This window comes from Anabas testudineus, chromosome 10 (assembly GCF_900324465.2).
Source record: "Anabas testudineus chromosome 10, fAnaTes1.2, whole genome shotgun sequence".
NCBI lineage: Eukaryota > Metazoa > Chordata > Actinopteri > Anabantiformes > Anabantidae > Anabas > Anabas testudineus.
In genome coordinates this window covers 14,602,588-14,621,216 of record NC_046619.1, presented here as the reverse complement: position 1 = coordinate 14,621,216, position 18,629 = coordinate 14,602,588, and the positions used below count along the sequence as shown (strand labels likewise).

Sequence of the window (18,629 nt, the reverse complement as noted above, 5' to 3'; positions counted from 1 at the left end):
AGTCACTGAAGCATCCAGCGTCCGTATCACACAGGACAAACCTTCAGTATTGTAGTTTGAACACTGTTAACGTGTCAAAGTGAAGGCTTTTCCTGTCAGTATGTTCACAACATGACAGCAGAACAGTGGCTTTTATATCTTGCATTTGAATTTCCAGACGTCTACTTCTCTGTTCACCCTTTACTTCTACTGTGTTAGACCAGGATGCTGCCTAGGCCAACAGGTGACATGTTTTTAAAAGCAAAATCACTTCAGCTGAATAAATCAGATGGCATGTTAGCAAATGTAGTTTATATGTGAACAGATCTTGTAAACACAACTCACAGATCACCCCCCACCATGTTCCTGAACGCCCCCTCCCTCTTCTCTCTCCTGTCTTTACTACTAACCTCCTCCCACTCTGGTCAGAAAATTGAGGACACTCACCAAACTCTGACTGGTCCCAAGGCTGCTGCTGCTGCTGCTGCTGCTTCCCAGTTCTCCTGTCAGACACACCTTCAGCAGTTGGCTGTCAGCATGCCCAGGTTCAGGACTATGGAAGGTAGCAGTGACATCCACAGCACAGAGCTTCAACCCAAACTCTACCCATGACCATTGAGAGGACAGCACCACCACCATGGAGGTTCCCAGTGCAGCAGAGAAACATAAAGAGCAAAAGAGCCAGGCAGTTACTGGTGTGGTAGTGCACACTGCAGCTGAGTTCTCCCTGCTCTGGGACCCATCTCATTCAGCCAAGATTGCTTCATACAAAAGTTGACAATGAACCAGTGAAAGCCATTGTTGATATTCAACATTTTTTAAATAGCTGAGCAGAATAGACAACATGGCAGGCTGCAAAACTTGGCAAGGGAAACTGACCTGGAGCTCCCCGCTTGAAAGGGTTGCCATGCTGGGTGAGAGGAGAGAGGGCTATTGTGTTAAAAAAAAAAGAAAAAAGAGGGAGAGCTGGTGTGAAAGAGCTCAAAAAACAAAACATATCCCATCCCAGGAGAGCAGAGTATAATGCTTTCTGTGCCGCAGGAAGAGGACAATCGCGTTGCATGGTCACAAGCATATACGCATTACCGTGAAAGAGCAGGACAATGAAATCAGTGCAATCAGATCCATTTTAAAACAGGATATTATTTTTCTGACATTTGAACTGAATAAGGAGACAACGCACACTCTGATGTTGCTGCTAAAAATAAACCAGTGCACACAGGTGTGTCAAACGCAACATGTAGGTGTAACAGTTCAATATTTTGTCATTCCAACAAATCAAAAAATCAATTTTATAATTCACTCTCCACTCAGTTGCTTGGCTAAGGTTCAGAGGAATGTCTTCCAGTGACCTATCCATTTCTCAAAGGTTGCACAGATGAGGATCGCACTGCCTGACGCTGTTAATGGTGTTCTGTTTCCGTCATTGTCAACCTGACAAGCTTGCAGATTGATATGGATATTTAAGAAGCCTTTAACCTTCCATATGTCAAAGCATCACAGTGCCGCTTGTACCTCTGAAGCTATCAAAACATTTAGTGTGTGTGTGTGTGTGTAAATGTTGAATGTGTGTGTGTTATCCCTAAGGCAGGTCTTAGTGTTGTGTTTCATGCATCCTCATGTCTCAATGTGGGAGGGGACGTTCGGATCCTGAGTAATTAATGTGCATTTTAAAAACCCTTCAAGGAAACAGCTGTACTATTTGGGACTCTTCACATCCAGCACAACAAAAATCTTTATACTCCTCATATCTCAATACTGTACTCTCCAAGAAACTTTTAAACTTTTTTTACTTGCTGATTAATACACATTGCATTCGTCCTTATTAAAACTCAATATGTTCAACAGTATTTAAATGGTAACTCTTAAAATTGCCACAACCAGAGTTCCCACATTTGGTGAAGGCGAGAAAATACAATGCATATTAGCATAAAGCATTATTACGTTATTACACCAAATAAAGAAACATGTCATGTCTTGCACGTCACATGGGCCATGCTGGAATGAATATATATTCAGTTTGTTTGACAAAAAAATAATGCACAAAGAAATGTGACATGTTAATCTACATATGAGGGAATCAAATAACTCTCAAATCGAAGACAGTTTGTCAGATTGTGCTGCGGAAAAAATGTGTTTAACATTAAGACACTGTAGTTTAACATATTTCACAAAACAAAAACCAGGTGTTTTGTGTCGAAACATAAATTCTTGTCTTAAAATAAAAAATAAAACAAAACAAATGCATCATAAAATGTCTCTTTTCTGCTGCTAAAGCTGTGAAGCGAACATTTCCGCACCACTCCAGCATCGTACACACTGTAAAGTGCAGGATTTCTTTAACAAAATCTGTGCCTGCTCACATCTCATCAAGCCCTGGAATATGAGAGGGAACATTGTGAGTCCTGTTCTGCAGTGTCCTCACTCGCTCAAAGGCTGTTAGGTGTATATGTGAGAAGAAGGTGCATAGAGAAACAGGACCAGTCTGGCCCTTGACATAAGCAGGCTTGGAGTTGGAGATGTATAATTATATTGGTCAGGGAGAAATTACAGCTCTGAGAAAGACAGCAAGGCCGGCATAATCTTAAAGGTGTGTCTGAAAGAGAGGGAGAGAGAGAGAGAGAGGGGTGGAGAGACAGGCTGAGAGAGAGGAGAGGAAACCTGTGGCGTCTTTACTGGAAATCCACGTCAGTGCCACCCATCACACGCTATTAGCTACCATCAAAGCTCTAATTTTACTCTAGCATTACACCCCGCTCCCTGTTTCCCCCTCCCTCCCCTGCTGGTCTGGATGGTGCAGCCTGGTGGGAAAACGACATTCAATCCGCTGTCCGCCCCATTCAGGCCAAATTGGCAAATGACAGCTCTCCACCTCTCAGATTTCGGGAAGTGAAAGGTGCCGCGGCTACCGTTCGCCTGAGTCTCCAAAAGCTGTCGGTGGGGAAGGAGGAGAGAGGAGTGCAGGGGGAGAGAGAGGACTAGTGAGGCCAAGAAGTGGACCGAGGTGGGTTAACAGCTTCCCTTGTCCTCGTCGGTGGGGACAGTGCTGGACAGAGAACACAGACAAAGGAGAGAAGAATCCCTACTCAGCAGATCAAAGGAACTTCCCTGAGACCAATGGGAAAAGTTTACCTCAATCCCCTAATCACCCACTCTACCACCCCGAGCTGAGCTGTGCGGGCAGATGAGAACACAGCATTTGCCCTCGTGGTGTACAACAGCAGCGACAGGGCAGCAAGCAGAGTTAAATCTTATAGAGATAAGGGACTTGGAAATACAGGTCTCCTCTGAGCCTTACAGTCAGTTTTTATAGGTATTTCAGGTGAATCCAAGCTACAATTCAGCTGAAATGAACCATTAAGACGAGAATTCGTGGCCGTTTTGATCAGATGAGCTGCATAGCAAAACAACAAAAACGATGCAAAAAAGAGAAACTTTCTAAAGACATGAAACAGGTGCACAGAAGTTGCACTGTGCTTGACACACATGCACAGACACCGAGGTCTTTCAGCAGTGTTTTACCACGAAACCCAGCAAAAAGACACAGAACATATTGTGTTAGATACTGACTGGCCGCCTGACTGAATGGTACTCTTACTGCTAATTAAGTGCTAATGGCAGTTCCCCCTGCAGAGAATACTAATTAATGTTCCATTCTTCTGCGGGCTGAGCGCGTACTCCACGGCGGCCTAATGAGGGGAGGCAGGTACGTCTTCTCCCAGGCTGGGTTAATAAGCACAACACAGTGGGGTCTGAGTAGAGAGGGCCATACCAGGGGGCTGCTTCCTGTTCCCTAATCTTAACAGACCCCCCTCAGAACTCTCACAATAGACCACGGATGTAAAAAAAAAAAAAAGGATTTGTCCCATAAACACAGAAAATAGGTCAGCTTATGTGTCTACATGGATACCACCTTGAAAGTTTTGCTGTCTGTACAAATTGTGGATTAAAATAACATGTAGGACAAGTGTGCTAAAAGATTTTTGTTGACATTTGTGCAACTTCTGTATGTTTACACATGATGCACAAAGCACTGCAAAAGTATAAAAGTGCACAGGAAACAGTTCCTGCTAGAAAAAAAGCATTCTTGACACTAACTACTGTTTCATATTGGGTATGTTTACCTGGGTGTCTTCCTATAAAAATAACTACCTAGAAACTGCTGATGTCTCTTGGAAAACAACTTCTATTTCATATAGTTTCCAGCTCCCGGAGAATGTGTACGGCTGAAAAATTAATAAATACATTACCTGTTTGGATGCAGAAAGCCTGGGAATCAGATTCAAAGCGCTGAAGAATGAATAGATGTGCGAGTATGCGGGTGCGTGCATGAGCGTAAACATAGATTGAGGATGGCATTGGAATTACCTGGGTGAGATAATGGTGGTGCATTAGATTAACTTTCAGTCCTTAAATGCAACACATTTAGGCAATCTTGTCCCCCAAAAACATGTCAATGTCTGAAAGGCCTCCCTCTCGCTATCAGGAGCCTCTGTCCCCCACACTGATGCAGCTGGCAAGGCGCTACCGTTGACTGTCAAAACGCAGCGCCAGATCTAGTTATAAAATAATTGAATTTTCATATCAGAGGGGACCAGAGTCCCGGCAGACAATAGGACTGCTGAGTCCTCTCTGATATTGGCTCAGGCCCTTTGCCATGCGCATGAAATCAGTATGTTAATGTTCCAGGGTTTTCTTTTTTTAAGGGCACTTGTGCTCTCGCAATGTACTACCGATGCGGTTTCAAAAAATTGCAACTATTGATAAGTAGGCAGCCAGCAACCCCCTCGACCCCTCCTCCCACCCAACAGGCCCACCCCGCCTCCCTCCAGCCCACCGAGGCTCTAGACGTTCTCGCACCCCCATCCTACACCATTATTAAAATTGTAATTTATTTTTCTAAATCAGAATGACAGCTTGCTTTCTTTTCTCTGCAGCAGGCAGTGAATCACCGAGCTTTAATTACTTTCGTAACTTCGCTGACCCTGTGAGCGCGCTGCTCTGCCAGAGAAAATGGGACCTCCAACAAAGGCCCTCCACTGCCACAGCCGCCTTCGGTTCATTCAAAATGCGAAAATTTATCAAACTACGGATTTTATAAGATTTTGTTAACATTTCACCTCCTATCTTTTTCACACTCCCCCAAAACACCCCCGCTTGCAACAGTTCTGCACTCCAATCTCCCAATGTCCCAACTCCTGAAGAAACTCTGTGCACTGGATAACCAAACAACCTTTTTCCAACTCTTCCTCCTTCCTTCTCTCCCTCTTTCTGTGTGTGTGTGCTTCTGTTGACTCAACAAGGTCTCCTCATGCCAAAACAGCCAGAGGTCATACTATTATCAGTAGCCCCCTCAATCCAGGCTGTGGCCTCAGCAGCAGGGAAACAGACAGTGCGGGGTCTTAAGGCCACAAAGCACAGATCAACAGGGATGAACGCTACATTTGATCACTTCACAGATCTTTGGCCTGCAGACTTCAGGGTCAAGCTTTATTCAGCAGAGCCATCAGAGTCTATCACGCAGCTATCAACGGCCTTTTCTGACCACGGGTCGTTGCCACAAAAGAGTAGCTTCAGGGTCTAAATGCATGAAACGCTCTTGCTCATCGCGTGGATCACGGCCGTGACACTGATTTGTGAGAGAGTGTGTGACTTTTAAGTCGAACAGGAGGAAGGTTTAAGATAGTGCCCTCTTCTGCTTTGTTGATTAAAAGTTCAGGCACATTTCTTGCTCGCCAACAGATCCCTATTTGCTTGGCATTATTCCCGGTGCCTGACTTATTAAAGTAGCTAATATGTTGTAATCCCTGCTATCATTCTCACCTTCTCACTGGCACACCTCTGTTTTGGGCTGCGCCGCTGTGTGAACCAGGGCTGCGCAGGCACAGTTGGTCTTTTGCTGACTGCCTGATAATTGAATGAGCGATTATCCCTCCCATTAACAGACAATGATACAGAAAGCACTGCCATATGTACGGAATATTAATGAGTGGCTGCACCGGCCTAGATAAGAAAGGCGCCATGCAGTTGCTGTAATAGGGGTTAAAACAATTTGCCCCCCACCAACCTATCCCTCCTCACACACAGACGCACGCATACACACCAGCTCCCATGCTTTCCACTGCTCTAATCCTCCATCCTCTCACAAGCTAAACAGGCTGCCACCAACTAACTACCCCCCATGGCCTAGACTTGTGCTTGGCGCTGACCTCACTGCTCCCAGGGCCTTCCCGCCTTTGTGTGAGAGTGTGAGCAGGGTCACTTGACAACAGAATGACATGCTAATGATGGGAAGCAGGGAGTGTTTAGTATTTACGTTAGGAGGCATTTCCCAACTAGCAGAGCTGAGAAAACCTGCCACCATTTAGACTTTTTTCTGGATAAATAATCCTCAAAACCAACTCTTGCTTTTCTATTTCTGAGCCTTATCTCACAGCGGAATCTGTCTTCATCTTCTTGCTACCACGAGTAAAGTGAGTTTTCTTATTTTAAGCTGAAGTAGAGATGCAAGAGAGGCTGAAGCCCACAGCAAGACCCATCCAGCATCACCTCCATCAAATTTCATTAAAGGGTGCAAAGAGTCAGGCTGGTGAAACATTTGGGGCACACTTCTATATGAATCACCATGCCAATCAATATCTAACATCTATTAGCATTTGGAAAGCAATATTTCCCCTTTTACCTTGCAATAATTGTGCTTAATGCTGTGAAGTACCTTATCATAAGTCTGACGGCAAAAGAAAGGCCGGTTACCATGGCGACCGTGAAAGCCATTGGTTTCCTTTTCAGCAGAATAATGAACTTCTCTCCTCTGTGTCACTCTTCCACTCCACTCTCAGCCTCTTCGATTAAATTGAAGTCTACGCGTCCTTGAAATCCCTCGTCTCTGCCTCATAATTTCTGACAAACAAGAGCAAAAAAAAAAAAAAAAAAGCAGAAAAAATATTCAAGGCTCAACAAATGCATCACTTTAGGCAGAGGCGTATGTGTGTCTCACAATCAATACAGTGGGTTTCTTAAGATAGCAAGACAACAGGAATATCACCTATTAATTAAAAGTATGTACGCCTGTACATATATACTAAATTGTATTTTATGATGAGGAATTTACCTATATGATGTGACCTATTTTCCTTGATTCGGTTAGCCACGGTTGTGAGATGTTAATTTTACAAACTTCAGTTCTGAAACAGGTTTGAATCAGTTGTAATTATTTTTATTTTCCCATTTTTTTAGCCCTTCTCTTAATATCACACTTATCTGCCCTTTGTGTCAAGCAACTTAAGGTTGCTTTTGCTGCAAGGAGATGACTTGATGCAGATGCAAAGCTTGTCAAGAGTACAGTGAAGTCAGTAATGTGTAGGGTAAAACGGCGCTTTGTCAAATTCAATAATGATCGATGGACAAAGCTGAATACACTTGCCCACTTGTGGTCCACACTCTGGGTATTTTTTTATATTTCTATAAGGATAAAATATGTCTATCTGCTCTACAGTTGCTGAATCTGATCCTACAGAATATTGCACTCGTTATCCACAGTGTCCATCAACACAGGCATCTTCACTGTCTGAGGACAAGTTTTTTATTAAGAGGTGCTGTCTGCATGACGGTCGATCAAGAGGACGACGCAGCAACAAAACAATAAATACAGTGGGCGTCATCGGGCCTGATTCATCAGGTTTCCTTCCCCTTTGTTTGTCTGGTTAATATTTTAATTTGATTTATTTAGGCTCAAAATGTGCTCGTTATAACTGATGTCTAATTTTCTAATCTGAATCTAATTTTTACACTAAATGACAACTGTCAATTACTGAATAAAATCGTCACCACTGAGAAATTAAAAATGAAAGAAGGCCTACCTCTGTTGGCTAAACGTAGTGACTGTCTCACACTTATTAATAACACAGTTATTTAATGTATGCAAACCTTTGTCTCACTGACAACTACATCAACACAAATGAATTTCTTTTTGAAAGAAAATGCCTGCAGTGCCATCTTGGCCTGGGGAACATGTATATACATATATCTTTAATTATTCTATTAAAGCTAACAGAATAATCATGAATTTTGTTGTTAAGTTGAACCTCAAACCAGAGGCACATATCTCCAACTAATGTTATAGTTTCCTCTAATGTAGTATTGTAGATTATAATAGATTAGAGAGAATAATTTGTTAAGTTGTGTTAATTAATTACATGATGTGTCTCCGTTAATATTTAAATATAAAGTGAGTGTGACTGAGACAAAGTCTGTTGGTGCATATAAAGTCAATTTTCTGACAGATTACAGCAGTGAGGTGGAAGAAAATATCCACAAAATCAACACACTGTAAACTAAATAAAAAAGCTCTTTCCAGCTTTAATGTGGCTTCTAGGCTCAACAGAGGCAGATTTTTCTGAGCATGTGGGTTATCATTCAGCCTGAACCATGAAAATCACCAAAAGATGTAATTTAGCTCAGTTCTGTTTCATTCAGTTGAAATAGTCTATTCATCCTTCAAGGAGAATTTCAAGAAGCAACACTGCAAACTTTTTCTGAGATCAACACATCAAGGGCACAGTGTGCGAGCCAACAATACAAACTGAAAGGGTGCAATTTGCCCAAAATGATCATTCATCATCACCTCGTATCACATAGACTGTGCTGTAAGTGAACAAGCAAGAAAAATGGGACTCTTGCTTAAGATCTTTTTGTTTTTGGTGTTTTTTTTAATAAGGTTTGCCCTGTTTTTAGCCGCCATGTGCATTTTATTGATGCTTGCTCTACAAGTGGCTACTTGCACAGACATGGCCTATTTGGCATTAACAAGGAGAAAGAACACAAAACCTGTCAAAGATAAGCTCAGGACACACTTGACTTGATTTTAATCCCTTTACTTTAAAACACTGAGGCAAAACAAACAAATGTGTTTTAACATGAAGGTTTGCTCCCAGTGCAGCATGAGGCCTGTGCTGTGTGTTAATTTTTAATTTCACAACATACGACACACTTCACAGGCTGGATGTCCTGACCTGTCCTCATCTTACTATGTCACTTACCCACTTGTGGCCTTGGTTTCCTTCCTCTGGTTTTGTTCTTCTGCTTTCAGACAATGCTGAAAAATACTCAAAATCATGGTGTAGTGAGGCAGGATTAGAACAAAAAAATATCATTTGTTTTAAAAAAACAAGACATTTCTGTGCTTTTCATGAATTGTCAGGTTAAAACAGCTAAGTGATGAACTGATGGATTTATTTAATGACAAAATGAAACCACAGGGAGGCGTAAGTGGACCAACACCACAAGAGGACAAGAGCTGTTACTGAATGAAATGCTCCTCTAACAGTGAGCTAAAGGGCTCAGAGCTGCTCTGTGTTACTGGTAAACAATAGAAACTAGTCACTTTTGTTATTTTGGTTATTTGGTGGGAAATTAAGTAGAAAAATAAAAATGCTGTTTGTAAGATTGATTATTAAAAATAATGTAAAAAGATATACACTTATTAACTCCATAAAGATTTTTTGCAAATTATAGACAATATGGAGTATTAATCTAAAATAACATAAAATTATACATGATTTAGATGGTACTACTGCATATTCATCTTTCTAGCCACCTACTTGGTAAAAAAAAACCCTTTGTGGTCACACAGAAAGCCGAGAACACTGTTCATGATGCAGGTGTACGTCTTTCATCATTCATGTTTTGAACGAAATAAGAATTGAACTTTCTCATGATCTCAACTGCTGGTTGTTAGGTGGTTTTCACAGCTCGCGGTCCACTGCTGACGCAAGACGCAGCAGACGCAGGAAGATAAATATATTCTGCTAGAATTCAGCGAAATGCATAGAAACCATTTGACGTCACGTCATCATTCAGCTAAAAATATGATCAAATACAGCGTATTGATAATAATCTTAATTTAAATGAACTGCTTTTACAGCAAAGTTCAGACATGAGAAACCTCACAACAAGCAAGACCTAAAGGACTGGAGAAGCATCTTTTAACTTTTAAGGTTAGAGGACTTTACTGTGTGTGAAAAATCAAGTTGTTACAGAGTTTACTTAGACAGAACCTAATCCAAAAGAAACCACAATAGTTTTCTAGTGAAGTGTGGAAACAAAACCCAAACGTGTTTATCGTTTTCATGTTCTGCAGCTTTGCCAAGACAAAAATGTCTTGCCATTGTTCGATTCTCTTGTTTCAATTCCTAAACTTCAGGTTTCCAGTTAAGCATTCAGGTTCCAGGTGGTGAGATAGTTTCAGTTTGACTGAAAACAAGAGTTGTACAGTTAATAGAAACGACTGATTTCACCCTCAGAGGTCGCTTTACACTGCTGTACGAACCTGTGTCAGGTGAACGTCATTAAACTCTGACCTCAGGTGATTTTGCACCGATCAGACAAGAAAACAAGCGTTGAATGGGTCACATTTTATGATCCACATCAAACCCTAATTACAAAAACATAATCAAACATAGTGCTTTTGTAGGGAGCCCCTAAAGGGATACTAGCCAAAAAACAAAAGGTTTCTAGTGAGCACGAGAAACGTTCTGTCTCGTATCCTTTTATGTGCAAATGCCAATGCAGGAATTAGGTGAGTTTCATTTTAAGCTTGAATTAAACTATAAGGAGATTTCAGCTTTGCTTGCTTGTCATGAAGTGCAAACACTACACACTACATGTATCCCTGTGGTATTTGCAATCACTTTTTAGCAATGAGAAAATAGCATTTTAATGGTTAAACTGGCCTATGAGTGGTATAAAAAGTGGTAAAATGGATCCGATGTTTAATAATTCTTTTCATAGATTCTCACATAAGAACATACGAGACGGATCTAATACTCATTTAGACTGAAGTTGTTTCCTGTGACTGTGCATGAAGTACTTTCTAGTGCTCATGAGCATTTTCTTTTTTAGCCCAATGTCCCTTTAGGGGGGTTCCAGCATAAATTTATACATCAACACAGAAAACAGAGGTAAAGGAACACACAGTCTGTAGCATTAGGTAAAAGTTTCCAGTACTAGTTTCACATCTGGCAAAACTATCAAACTGTTCAACCTAAATTACTGATGCAAGACTTTAAATTCCATCTATCAATCCCAAAGGTAAAAGGGGGGAAAGGAAAATCCCACATTCCCATAATGAAGTGTGGGTGGTTTGAACAGATTAGATCAGGTCTCGTAAAGATCAGTATTTCTGTTTTTCTACAGAGCTGAGCAACAAACAGCTGTGGAAGATGAAGGGCAAAAACAGCTGGGAAGAGGAGCTACACTTTCTGTGGCCGCGGTGTCTGGGTAACATACACAAAGTGTCGATGACACAGGAAGGATTGCCTCATAGGCGACTAATTTCTGAGACAACAGCTGGACTTCGCCATCTTTCGTCAAATATAAACTTTGAATTCTTGATCAGTGTTTTTCTAATCAAACTACGTTCTACTTAATCATGCAGTTGTTCCCAGAATATAGTTTACTTTAAGGCACCATCTGACTTTAAGTGTCTCACTTAACATTCCCATGAGTTTGAAGTACAATTTTCCAACAATAAAGAACATTGTGCAGCAGTACATGTACTGTCATATAGTGTAGATGTAATTTTGTGTAATAATCCCTTTATGGTGGGTCGTTCATATACTAAGAAGAGGATACAGACTGGTGACTGTAGAAGAAGGTGAGTTGAACTGAACCATTGTTTTTATGCCTGTTAAACAGGCATTATAGACGTTTGAAGGAGTGAAAACATCTACTGTAAATGTATATTTTACAGTAAACTTGCAAACCTCACAGTGCAAAAAAGGGGTAATTCTGAATGGGGTTTTAGTTTAGCCTGCAGCAGAAACCTGGATTCATCTTTCTTCAATAGTCTGTCTCTCAAGTTCTCCACTGGGTGCCGAGTTCTTATAGACCAGAGCGAGGCCGTGGTTATTGTTCAGGGGTGTTTGGCTGGTTGTCGCCTGTCTTTTTCCTGTCAGGAGAGATATCATTCTTGACCGGTAGTGATCTCCAGCCAGGAAATACAAAACTGGGTCAATGCAGCTGTTGACACTCGCCAGCGGCCTGGTGATCTTGTAAGTAAAGTTGACAATGTTGAGGAATTCACAGTTAAGATCTAACACACGGGAGGTGTAGTAGAGCGTCCGTGTGATGTGAAAGGGGACAAAGCTCACAGCAAACACTACCAACACCACAATGATGAGTTTGATGGACTTTTTGCGTGAGGCGGAGCTCTGGCGGGTGGCTGATAGTCCCACTCGAGGCCGACACAGGGCCCGCGCCATCAGGCAGTAACACACCACTATGACCAGGAAGGGGATGCCAAATAGAAGCACCATGACAACAGAGCTGTAGTCCACATACTCATTGAAGGCTGACTGGCTGGTTGTGTCATGGCACAAGGTGTCGTTGTCCCTCCTGGAGGTGGTGACAAAGATCAGATTGGGCACCAGGCACACGGCCACCACAACCCACACCATGGCACACACCATGTGGGCATGGCGGGACTTCACCAGCGTCAGCGCCTTTATAGGGTGGCAGATGCCCAGATACCGATGCACACTGATGCAGGTGAGGAAGAGGATGCTGCAGTAGAGGTTGGCATAGAAAAGGAAGCGCACTATTTTGCAGGCAGCCACGCCAAACGGCCAGTGGCTGCGGTTAGCGTAGTAGTAGATGAGGGTGGGTAAGGAAAGGACGTACAGGAAGTCAGACAGGGCCAGGTGGAACATGAACACTGTACTGGGATTCCATGGACGCATCTTCACGAACATCCATAAAGAAGTAGCATTAAGCACGAAGCCAAACACAAACACCAGACTGTACGACACCGGGAGTAGGATGTATTTAAACTCCTCATCGAAGCGACAGCTCGAGTTGAAGACCGAGGTGAACACTGACGACTTGTTGATTGCTCCAGGACTGAGGATTTCCATAACGACGTGACGTCTTGCTCGGGCCAGCAGAGGACAAAACCTTCAAAAGGAAGAATAAACACTGAGACATGAAGACTTCATGTATGGTACATCAACATAAGGAAGAAAAAAAGAATGGCAGGCCTACGAGTTACTGATGATTCCCACTGTAACCTAATCAGTGTTGGAGGTGGAAGACATATCCAAATCCCATCACTGCGTCAAAGTAGTAATGTGACAGTATAGGTTCTGTATTTTACTACAGTTACTTTAAAGTTTACTTGTGTGCTCTATCATCAGAAAGATATACTTAGATACTACAGTAAATATTATATATTAAGTAATAACTTTTTGCCTGTATTATTGTTGTTATTATAGATGCATGTAAGCAACTAGTATTTCTTAATACTATAACTGCTTTATATCAACTACTGTTGTTCAATATGTAAAAGAAGGTACCCAAGTAGTTTCTAACTCTCATATAAGTATAACAGAGTTAAGTATGTTTCCTCTGAAATGGAGATGAGGTGTTAAGTAACATAACAATGCAAATACTACAGCCAAGTACCTCATCTAGTACTTCAATGCAGTACTTGCACTCGATACATTCCGCCCATGCATGAGGTGTTTTAACGAGAATTTGCTGTTTATCCACTTCTGTCCTGGTTTTCAGAGTGTTCACCGTCACGTTTTGCACATGGCCAACATCACATAGCCCATGAGCTAAATTTGTTCACACGGTTGCTTTAAGAATCGATTAATCGGAGAAGTACGACGACTCACCCCTCACGGGATCCTTAATGAGACCGGTCCCGTTCCCGCTGCAGCAGAGAGAACTCGTCCAGCTTGACCGGTTTCAGTTTTCAGCAGAGATCCAGCTTTTCCCCTTGGTCTTGTTTGGCCCCTCTCTCCCGCGGCCGCGGCACATTGTTGTCCCCGCTGGAGTGCGCGCCAGCGCCGCCGCAGCGCGCACAGGCTGCGCTCGGCTGAAATGGGAAGTCTCAGTGCTGAGCGGCCGCCCAGAGAAGTGGAGTCACAGATTAGTAACCGGCGCCGAACTATTACCAGATCGCATCTGAGTAATCAAAGCTGCTGTCTAATTTAGATCCACACAATGAAACAATAGCTCAGCGGCCAACTAAGTGTTTACAGTGCGCGCTGCCTGCAGCTTAAACTGAAACAGGTCCTGCTGCCGAAAGCAGGAGGAGTCAGGACGTTACACTAATTAACCACGAGTACTTCCACTTTTGATCTGAGTACAGTTGAATACCACATTTAAGTTGTAGTATTAGTGTGTGAGTATTAGTATACTGTGTCCTGACGTGCACAACTGTGGTAACTTAAAAACGCAGGCCTCCCATAGGTGGACTCACACATAACTTGAACCAAACAGGAAAACTTTTTACACTTTTTTGTTGAGTGACATTAAAGTAATGATGGGCTGTTGTTTCCTTTTACCTAGGTGAATTGGTCTTTTTAAATTTACGTGAGAATATTTGTGACACAGCTCTTAGTCTCAAACTGATGAAGACTAATAATCTCCACCAATTAATCCAGCACACATGTACTTTGACGTCCATCCAAAGTGAAGCTGGTTAACATACACCAATAATGTGCAAAGATGACATCAAGACAGTGGCTACTAGTATGAAACATACATTTTTGCTTCAATACACAATTCCTCTTGATGCCTCACAGTTTGACGTTTTAATCTACAACGTAGAAAATAACAGAAGCAATTAAAATCTATTTAATGAGAAGGTGTGTCTGTCTGCTGTATATGAAACGTAGTTTAATATTTGCACAGCTGTACAATATCCTGTCATGCTGTTACACAATTTAAAATTTCCTATGAGGGACTAGCTGGGTTGTCTGCTCAGTAATCTTTGTGATCTCAGGATTTTTTGTAAGATTCATGTGATAAGGTGTGGTTTTAAAGTCTGATCATAAAAAAATAAAAGTAGGCACGATGAGCCATGCTGTTGTCAGAGACACACAATAAACTGTGTTGAGATGAGCTTTTCACTTAATGAGTTACCAAAAGCTAAAGTTTGACGGTCCCATGGTTGCGTATAAGATTACATATACTCCAATAACCCAAGACTATAAAGTCATTCAATCTTAATTACTCACTGGTCTGCAGTGAGATGGAGAAGAGCAGACCAGGACCTGGATAGAGTCACTTTGTAAAGACTGCACAGCTGAGGTCAGTTCTGCTTTGACCAACGACAGTCCACAGTTATGACATACATTTACTTGGTGATGAAATTTGTTGAGGCCTTACATAAGATGATTACTTCACATTTTACTATAATAAATATACTATAACAATATAATGTGTGAACATCCTTCTCTCCAATATGAAAACTTACACAGCAGTGACCTGCATGGGTCAGATTGGTACCAACATGTGTCTCGGTGAGATTAGGTCAACGAGGTAGTTTCAGTGTGGGTTTCTGTGCTTGTGTACTACATGAGTGGGATAGAGACAAAGCAGGTTCTTTGCCTGAACTCTAATCAGATTGCAGCGTGGTTGGATTTGCAGAATCCCATAGACAAGCAGTGTCACTTCTATGTGACAATTTCAATCTACAACCCATCCCATGGCAAATATAAAAGTACTGCCAGAAGTTTGTTAGTTTAGCTAACACGAGAAATAACCTGAGTGTATCTGAAGACGGAAAGTTCACTAATTTACATAGAAGTTTATTACTTGTTTATTTCATATCATGCGTCAGACTATTTTTTTGGCTGCGCACAGTAAGAACCCTGGTATTGTGTCATCACTTAACAGACAACCATGGGAGGCTTGTTTAAACTAGTCTAACCAGCTACTGGGTTTCTTATTGAAATAAGACATGTGAGTGGTGTCATCATGTAAGCAAATGTGCATATTTCCCGTAATAATTATCTATTTATGTAGTAAATGAAGTGAATTAAATAGGCTCTCTTTAGCTTACGTTTAACACCCATTTATAAACTACTGTATGTCAATCAATTTTAAATCCTTTTTTGCAATTAAATAATATTTTCATAGTCGTGTTAAGGATATTGTTACCAAAACATTCCACTAGGCCTACAGGTGATTATGTAATTGCCGTCACAACTTTTAGAGGTCAGTGACACATACCTGCTGTCAGCAGAGACAAGGACGTGTTTAGTCAGCCCTTAATAAGTAACTACATCAGCTAAATGCTACAAGCAAAAACACACACACACCAGGTGGAATCCGGTATTTAAGTGCTATTTTAAAGTCAGATTCATAGTTGCCTCATCTCTATCCTCTGTGGTCTGTTATCCAAGTGAGAACTCATCAGCGCTGTACAAAAAGTCTCAAAGCCGTATGTATTTTCTGAGAAGACTCAGGTCCTTCAACACCGTATAAGTCTGTGGTGACCAGTGTCTTCTTCTATGCTGTGGTCTGCTGGGGCAATAACATGAAGGTAGCAGACACTAATAGGCTGAACAAACTGATCAGGCAGGCTGGTTCTGTTCTGGGGGTGGAGCTGGACCCTCAACATGTTGTAGCTGAGAGGAGGATGCTGTCCAAAGTCCTCTCAATCCTGGACAATCCCTCCCACCCACTACACAGTGTGCTGGCTGGACAGAGGAACACGTTCACCCAGAGACTGATCTGTAACATCAAGCGCTCACCAGAGCACCATATGAGATCCTTTTTGCCGGTGGCCATCAAACTGTACAACTTCTCCCCCTCTGTAAAGAGGTGGGGAACTTACTAACATCTGAATCATTATTTATCATTATTTATCATATATGTGTTGTCATTCCACCCCTGGATTATTATTATTTACCTTTTTTTTTTATCTATCTTACATATTCTGTGTATATACTGAGTTTTCTGTATTTGTGTTGGTGTGGACCTTTTCTGGTTGTGGTTCTTTTTCTTTCTGTGAGAGCGTAACAGGCAAAACTATTTTTCTCTGCCATTAATAAAGTGTTTTGAATTTAGAATCTTAAATCACAATTAATATCAGTCATCATTTATTCATTAGTATAAATATAATTAATGATAAAACATTTATTCAAGTTGTTTAACAGTGGAAAAGCATGTTCTCTATGTACAGAACTCCACAGCAGCTTTAACAAAATGGTGTAAAAACTATGGCGAAAGCTGAATTAGACAGTTAACATACTGTATATACTGTATGTACATAGCCTGACAATGCATGAAAATAAACACTCTGATGCTTGGCTAAGCCCAGCCGGTACAATACAATGTGTTGGTAAATGAATTACTTTTCTTTTTATGCCCCTGCTTAGACAGAATTAAATGGTCCTTGTTATTGCTCCGTGATAGTCAAGAGCTCCTTTATGCACATTACTTCATAAAGGTTGCATAGTGGACATGCATACTGATTAAGTGTCATGATAACAGTATAAGACAGGGAACAAAATGAGATTTAACATGTCTTTCTATACCAACTTTACAGGCACTTTTCCAGAGGAGGAAAATGTACACGTACAGATTTTATGCTTAAAAGGCTTAATAGAGGGTTTTTACAAGCTCATATCGAGGCTCAATGTTAGCAGAATAATGGAGAGCACACAGTAGGAGGGATGAAGGCAAATGGTAAACACTAGGCTTCAGTGCACACTGGAGATTGAAGGACTATATTTTTTAAAGTCATTTTAAAATCATTTGAAAGAAAAACCAACGAGACCTTGATGTCACAATCAATATTTTACATCCGGCAGTAATTGGAGATGCACATCGAGGGTTTCCATTCATGCTACCTACCTCTTTCACTCTCTGTTAAGATGGACAGATGAATCGAGATGACTGTGCTTCCTGCGCTATGTTCCCTTTGCTGTGTTGACAGAGACAAACTGTTGTGACAGTATTGATTGAGTAAATGAAAAAAATGGCAGGGCTGTGTTAACGTCCAGCTGATATGATTCATATCTGGTCTGTTACATCAGTGTAACAACAGTTCTTCCAGTTTCAACTCAGCAGACTATGACGCTTCGTACCATCAATGTTATTTGTCACAGTACATCAGTTCCAGTTCCTTGGCAGGTTCTCAAGAATCCGGCGTCTGTGTGAAGGGTTTGCCACTCCTGCAGCACGTAGATCCTCCTCAGTGATGCCACTGCGGAGAGAAAAAAGTGGCACTGATTCAAACCTGACATTTTTTTATAATAACATTTGTAATTTCATACTGTGATAAATTCTTGTAAATGTAGGTGGAGTCACCAGGTTTATGTACAAGATGGGCATACAAATGTCAACCATATATGTATAACATCACTACCAGTGACACAGTGTGACAGTGAAACTGAAGAGGGGGCTGATTTAATGTAAAACTGTATTATAAAGTTACGCAAAGTTAATTTGAGATTTCAACAGAGTTAATCAAATCAGGATGGTCTTCTTAGTACAATTCTGCATGATTGCATTACTATTTCTTCACTGCAGCTCAATCTGAAAACATTTTGCATAGAAACACAAAATGAGATTTTGGAAGTTACTCATGATTATCATGAACTCAAACTGAACTACTGAAAGGTCACATTAAACTCAAATAATAAATGATAATAAAATAAAGTTTGGATGTATTTATACTTAGAACAGAGACTGAGATTTGTCTTCTGATATTTACATTAGAAGAGCACTAGCAAAGGAACAGGTGGAATAAATACAGTGTGCAAAAACTGTTGTTAGCTTATCATTAACTGATTTATATCTTTATTTTAGCTTAGCTTTAATTATTTTACCTCTGTGCATGTACCAAGTGCTGT

At 41.2% G+C, this 18,629-nt stretch overlaps 2 protein-coding genes across 8 annotated transcripts in view; both read right to left on the bottom strand.

The window, feature by feature from the left end:
* Window positions 1–18,629, bottom strand: part of inppl1b (inositol polyphosphate phosphatase-like 1b) — a 44,560-nt gene that overhangs the window by 3,535 nt on the left and 22,396 nt on the right. For 2 of the 7 annotated variants that reach the window (XR_003298673.1, XR_003298672.1), the window contains 2 exons: window positions 17,629–17,980; window positions 13,790–13,876 (listed from right to left, as the gene is read on the bottom strand). Coding sequence is in view for 1 of the 7 variants with exons in the window: in XM_026357217.1 (XP_026213002.1) it covers window positions 17,887–17,980 (94 nt within the window). In the remaining 6 variants the exon portion in view is untranslated. Of the gene's footprint in view, window positions 1–1,750; window positions 4,348–6,694; window positions 6,880–13,767; window positions 13,877–16,402; window positions 17,981–18,629 lie in introns of those variants that run through there. The other 5 variants (XR_003298676.1, XR_003298675.1, XR_003298674.1 and 2 more) reach the window with 5 other exon arrangements.
* p2ry4 (pyrimidinergic receptor P2Y4) lies at window positions 8,837–16,405 on the bottom strand. The gene is made up of 2 exons (XM_026357219.1): window positions 13,653–16,405; window positions 8,837–12,930 (listed from the first exon to the last, which is right to left on the bottom strand). Exon 2 carries the CDS (start codon window positions 12,888–12,890, stop codon window positions 11,808–11,810), a length of 1,083 nt encoding a protein of 360 aa, XP_026213004.1. The 5' UTR covers window positions 12,891–12,930; window positions 13,653–16,405; the 3' UTR covers window positions 8,837–11,807.

What these genes read in the sequence shown, in the direction of transcription:
- p2ry4 (XM_026357219.1), bottom strand. Translation starts at nt 12,890, where the DNA reads ATGGAAATCCTCAGTCCTGGAGCAATCAACAAGTCGTCAGTGTTCACC.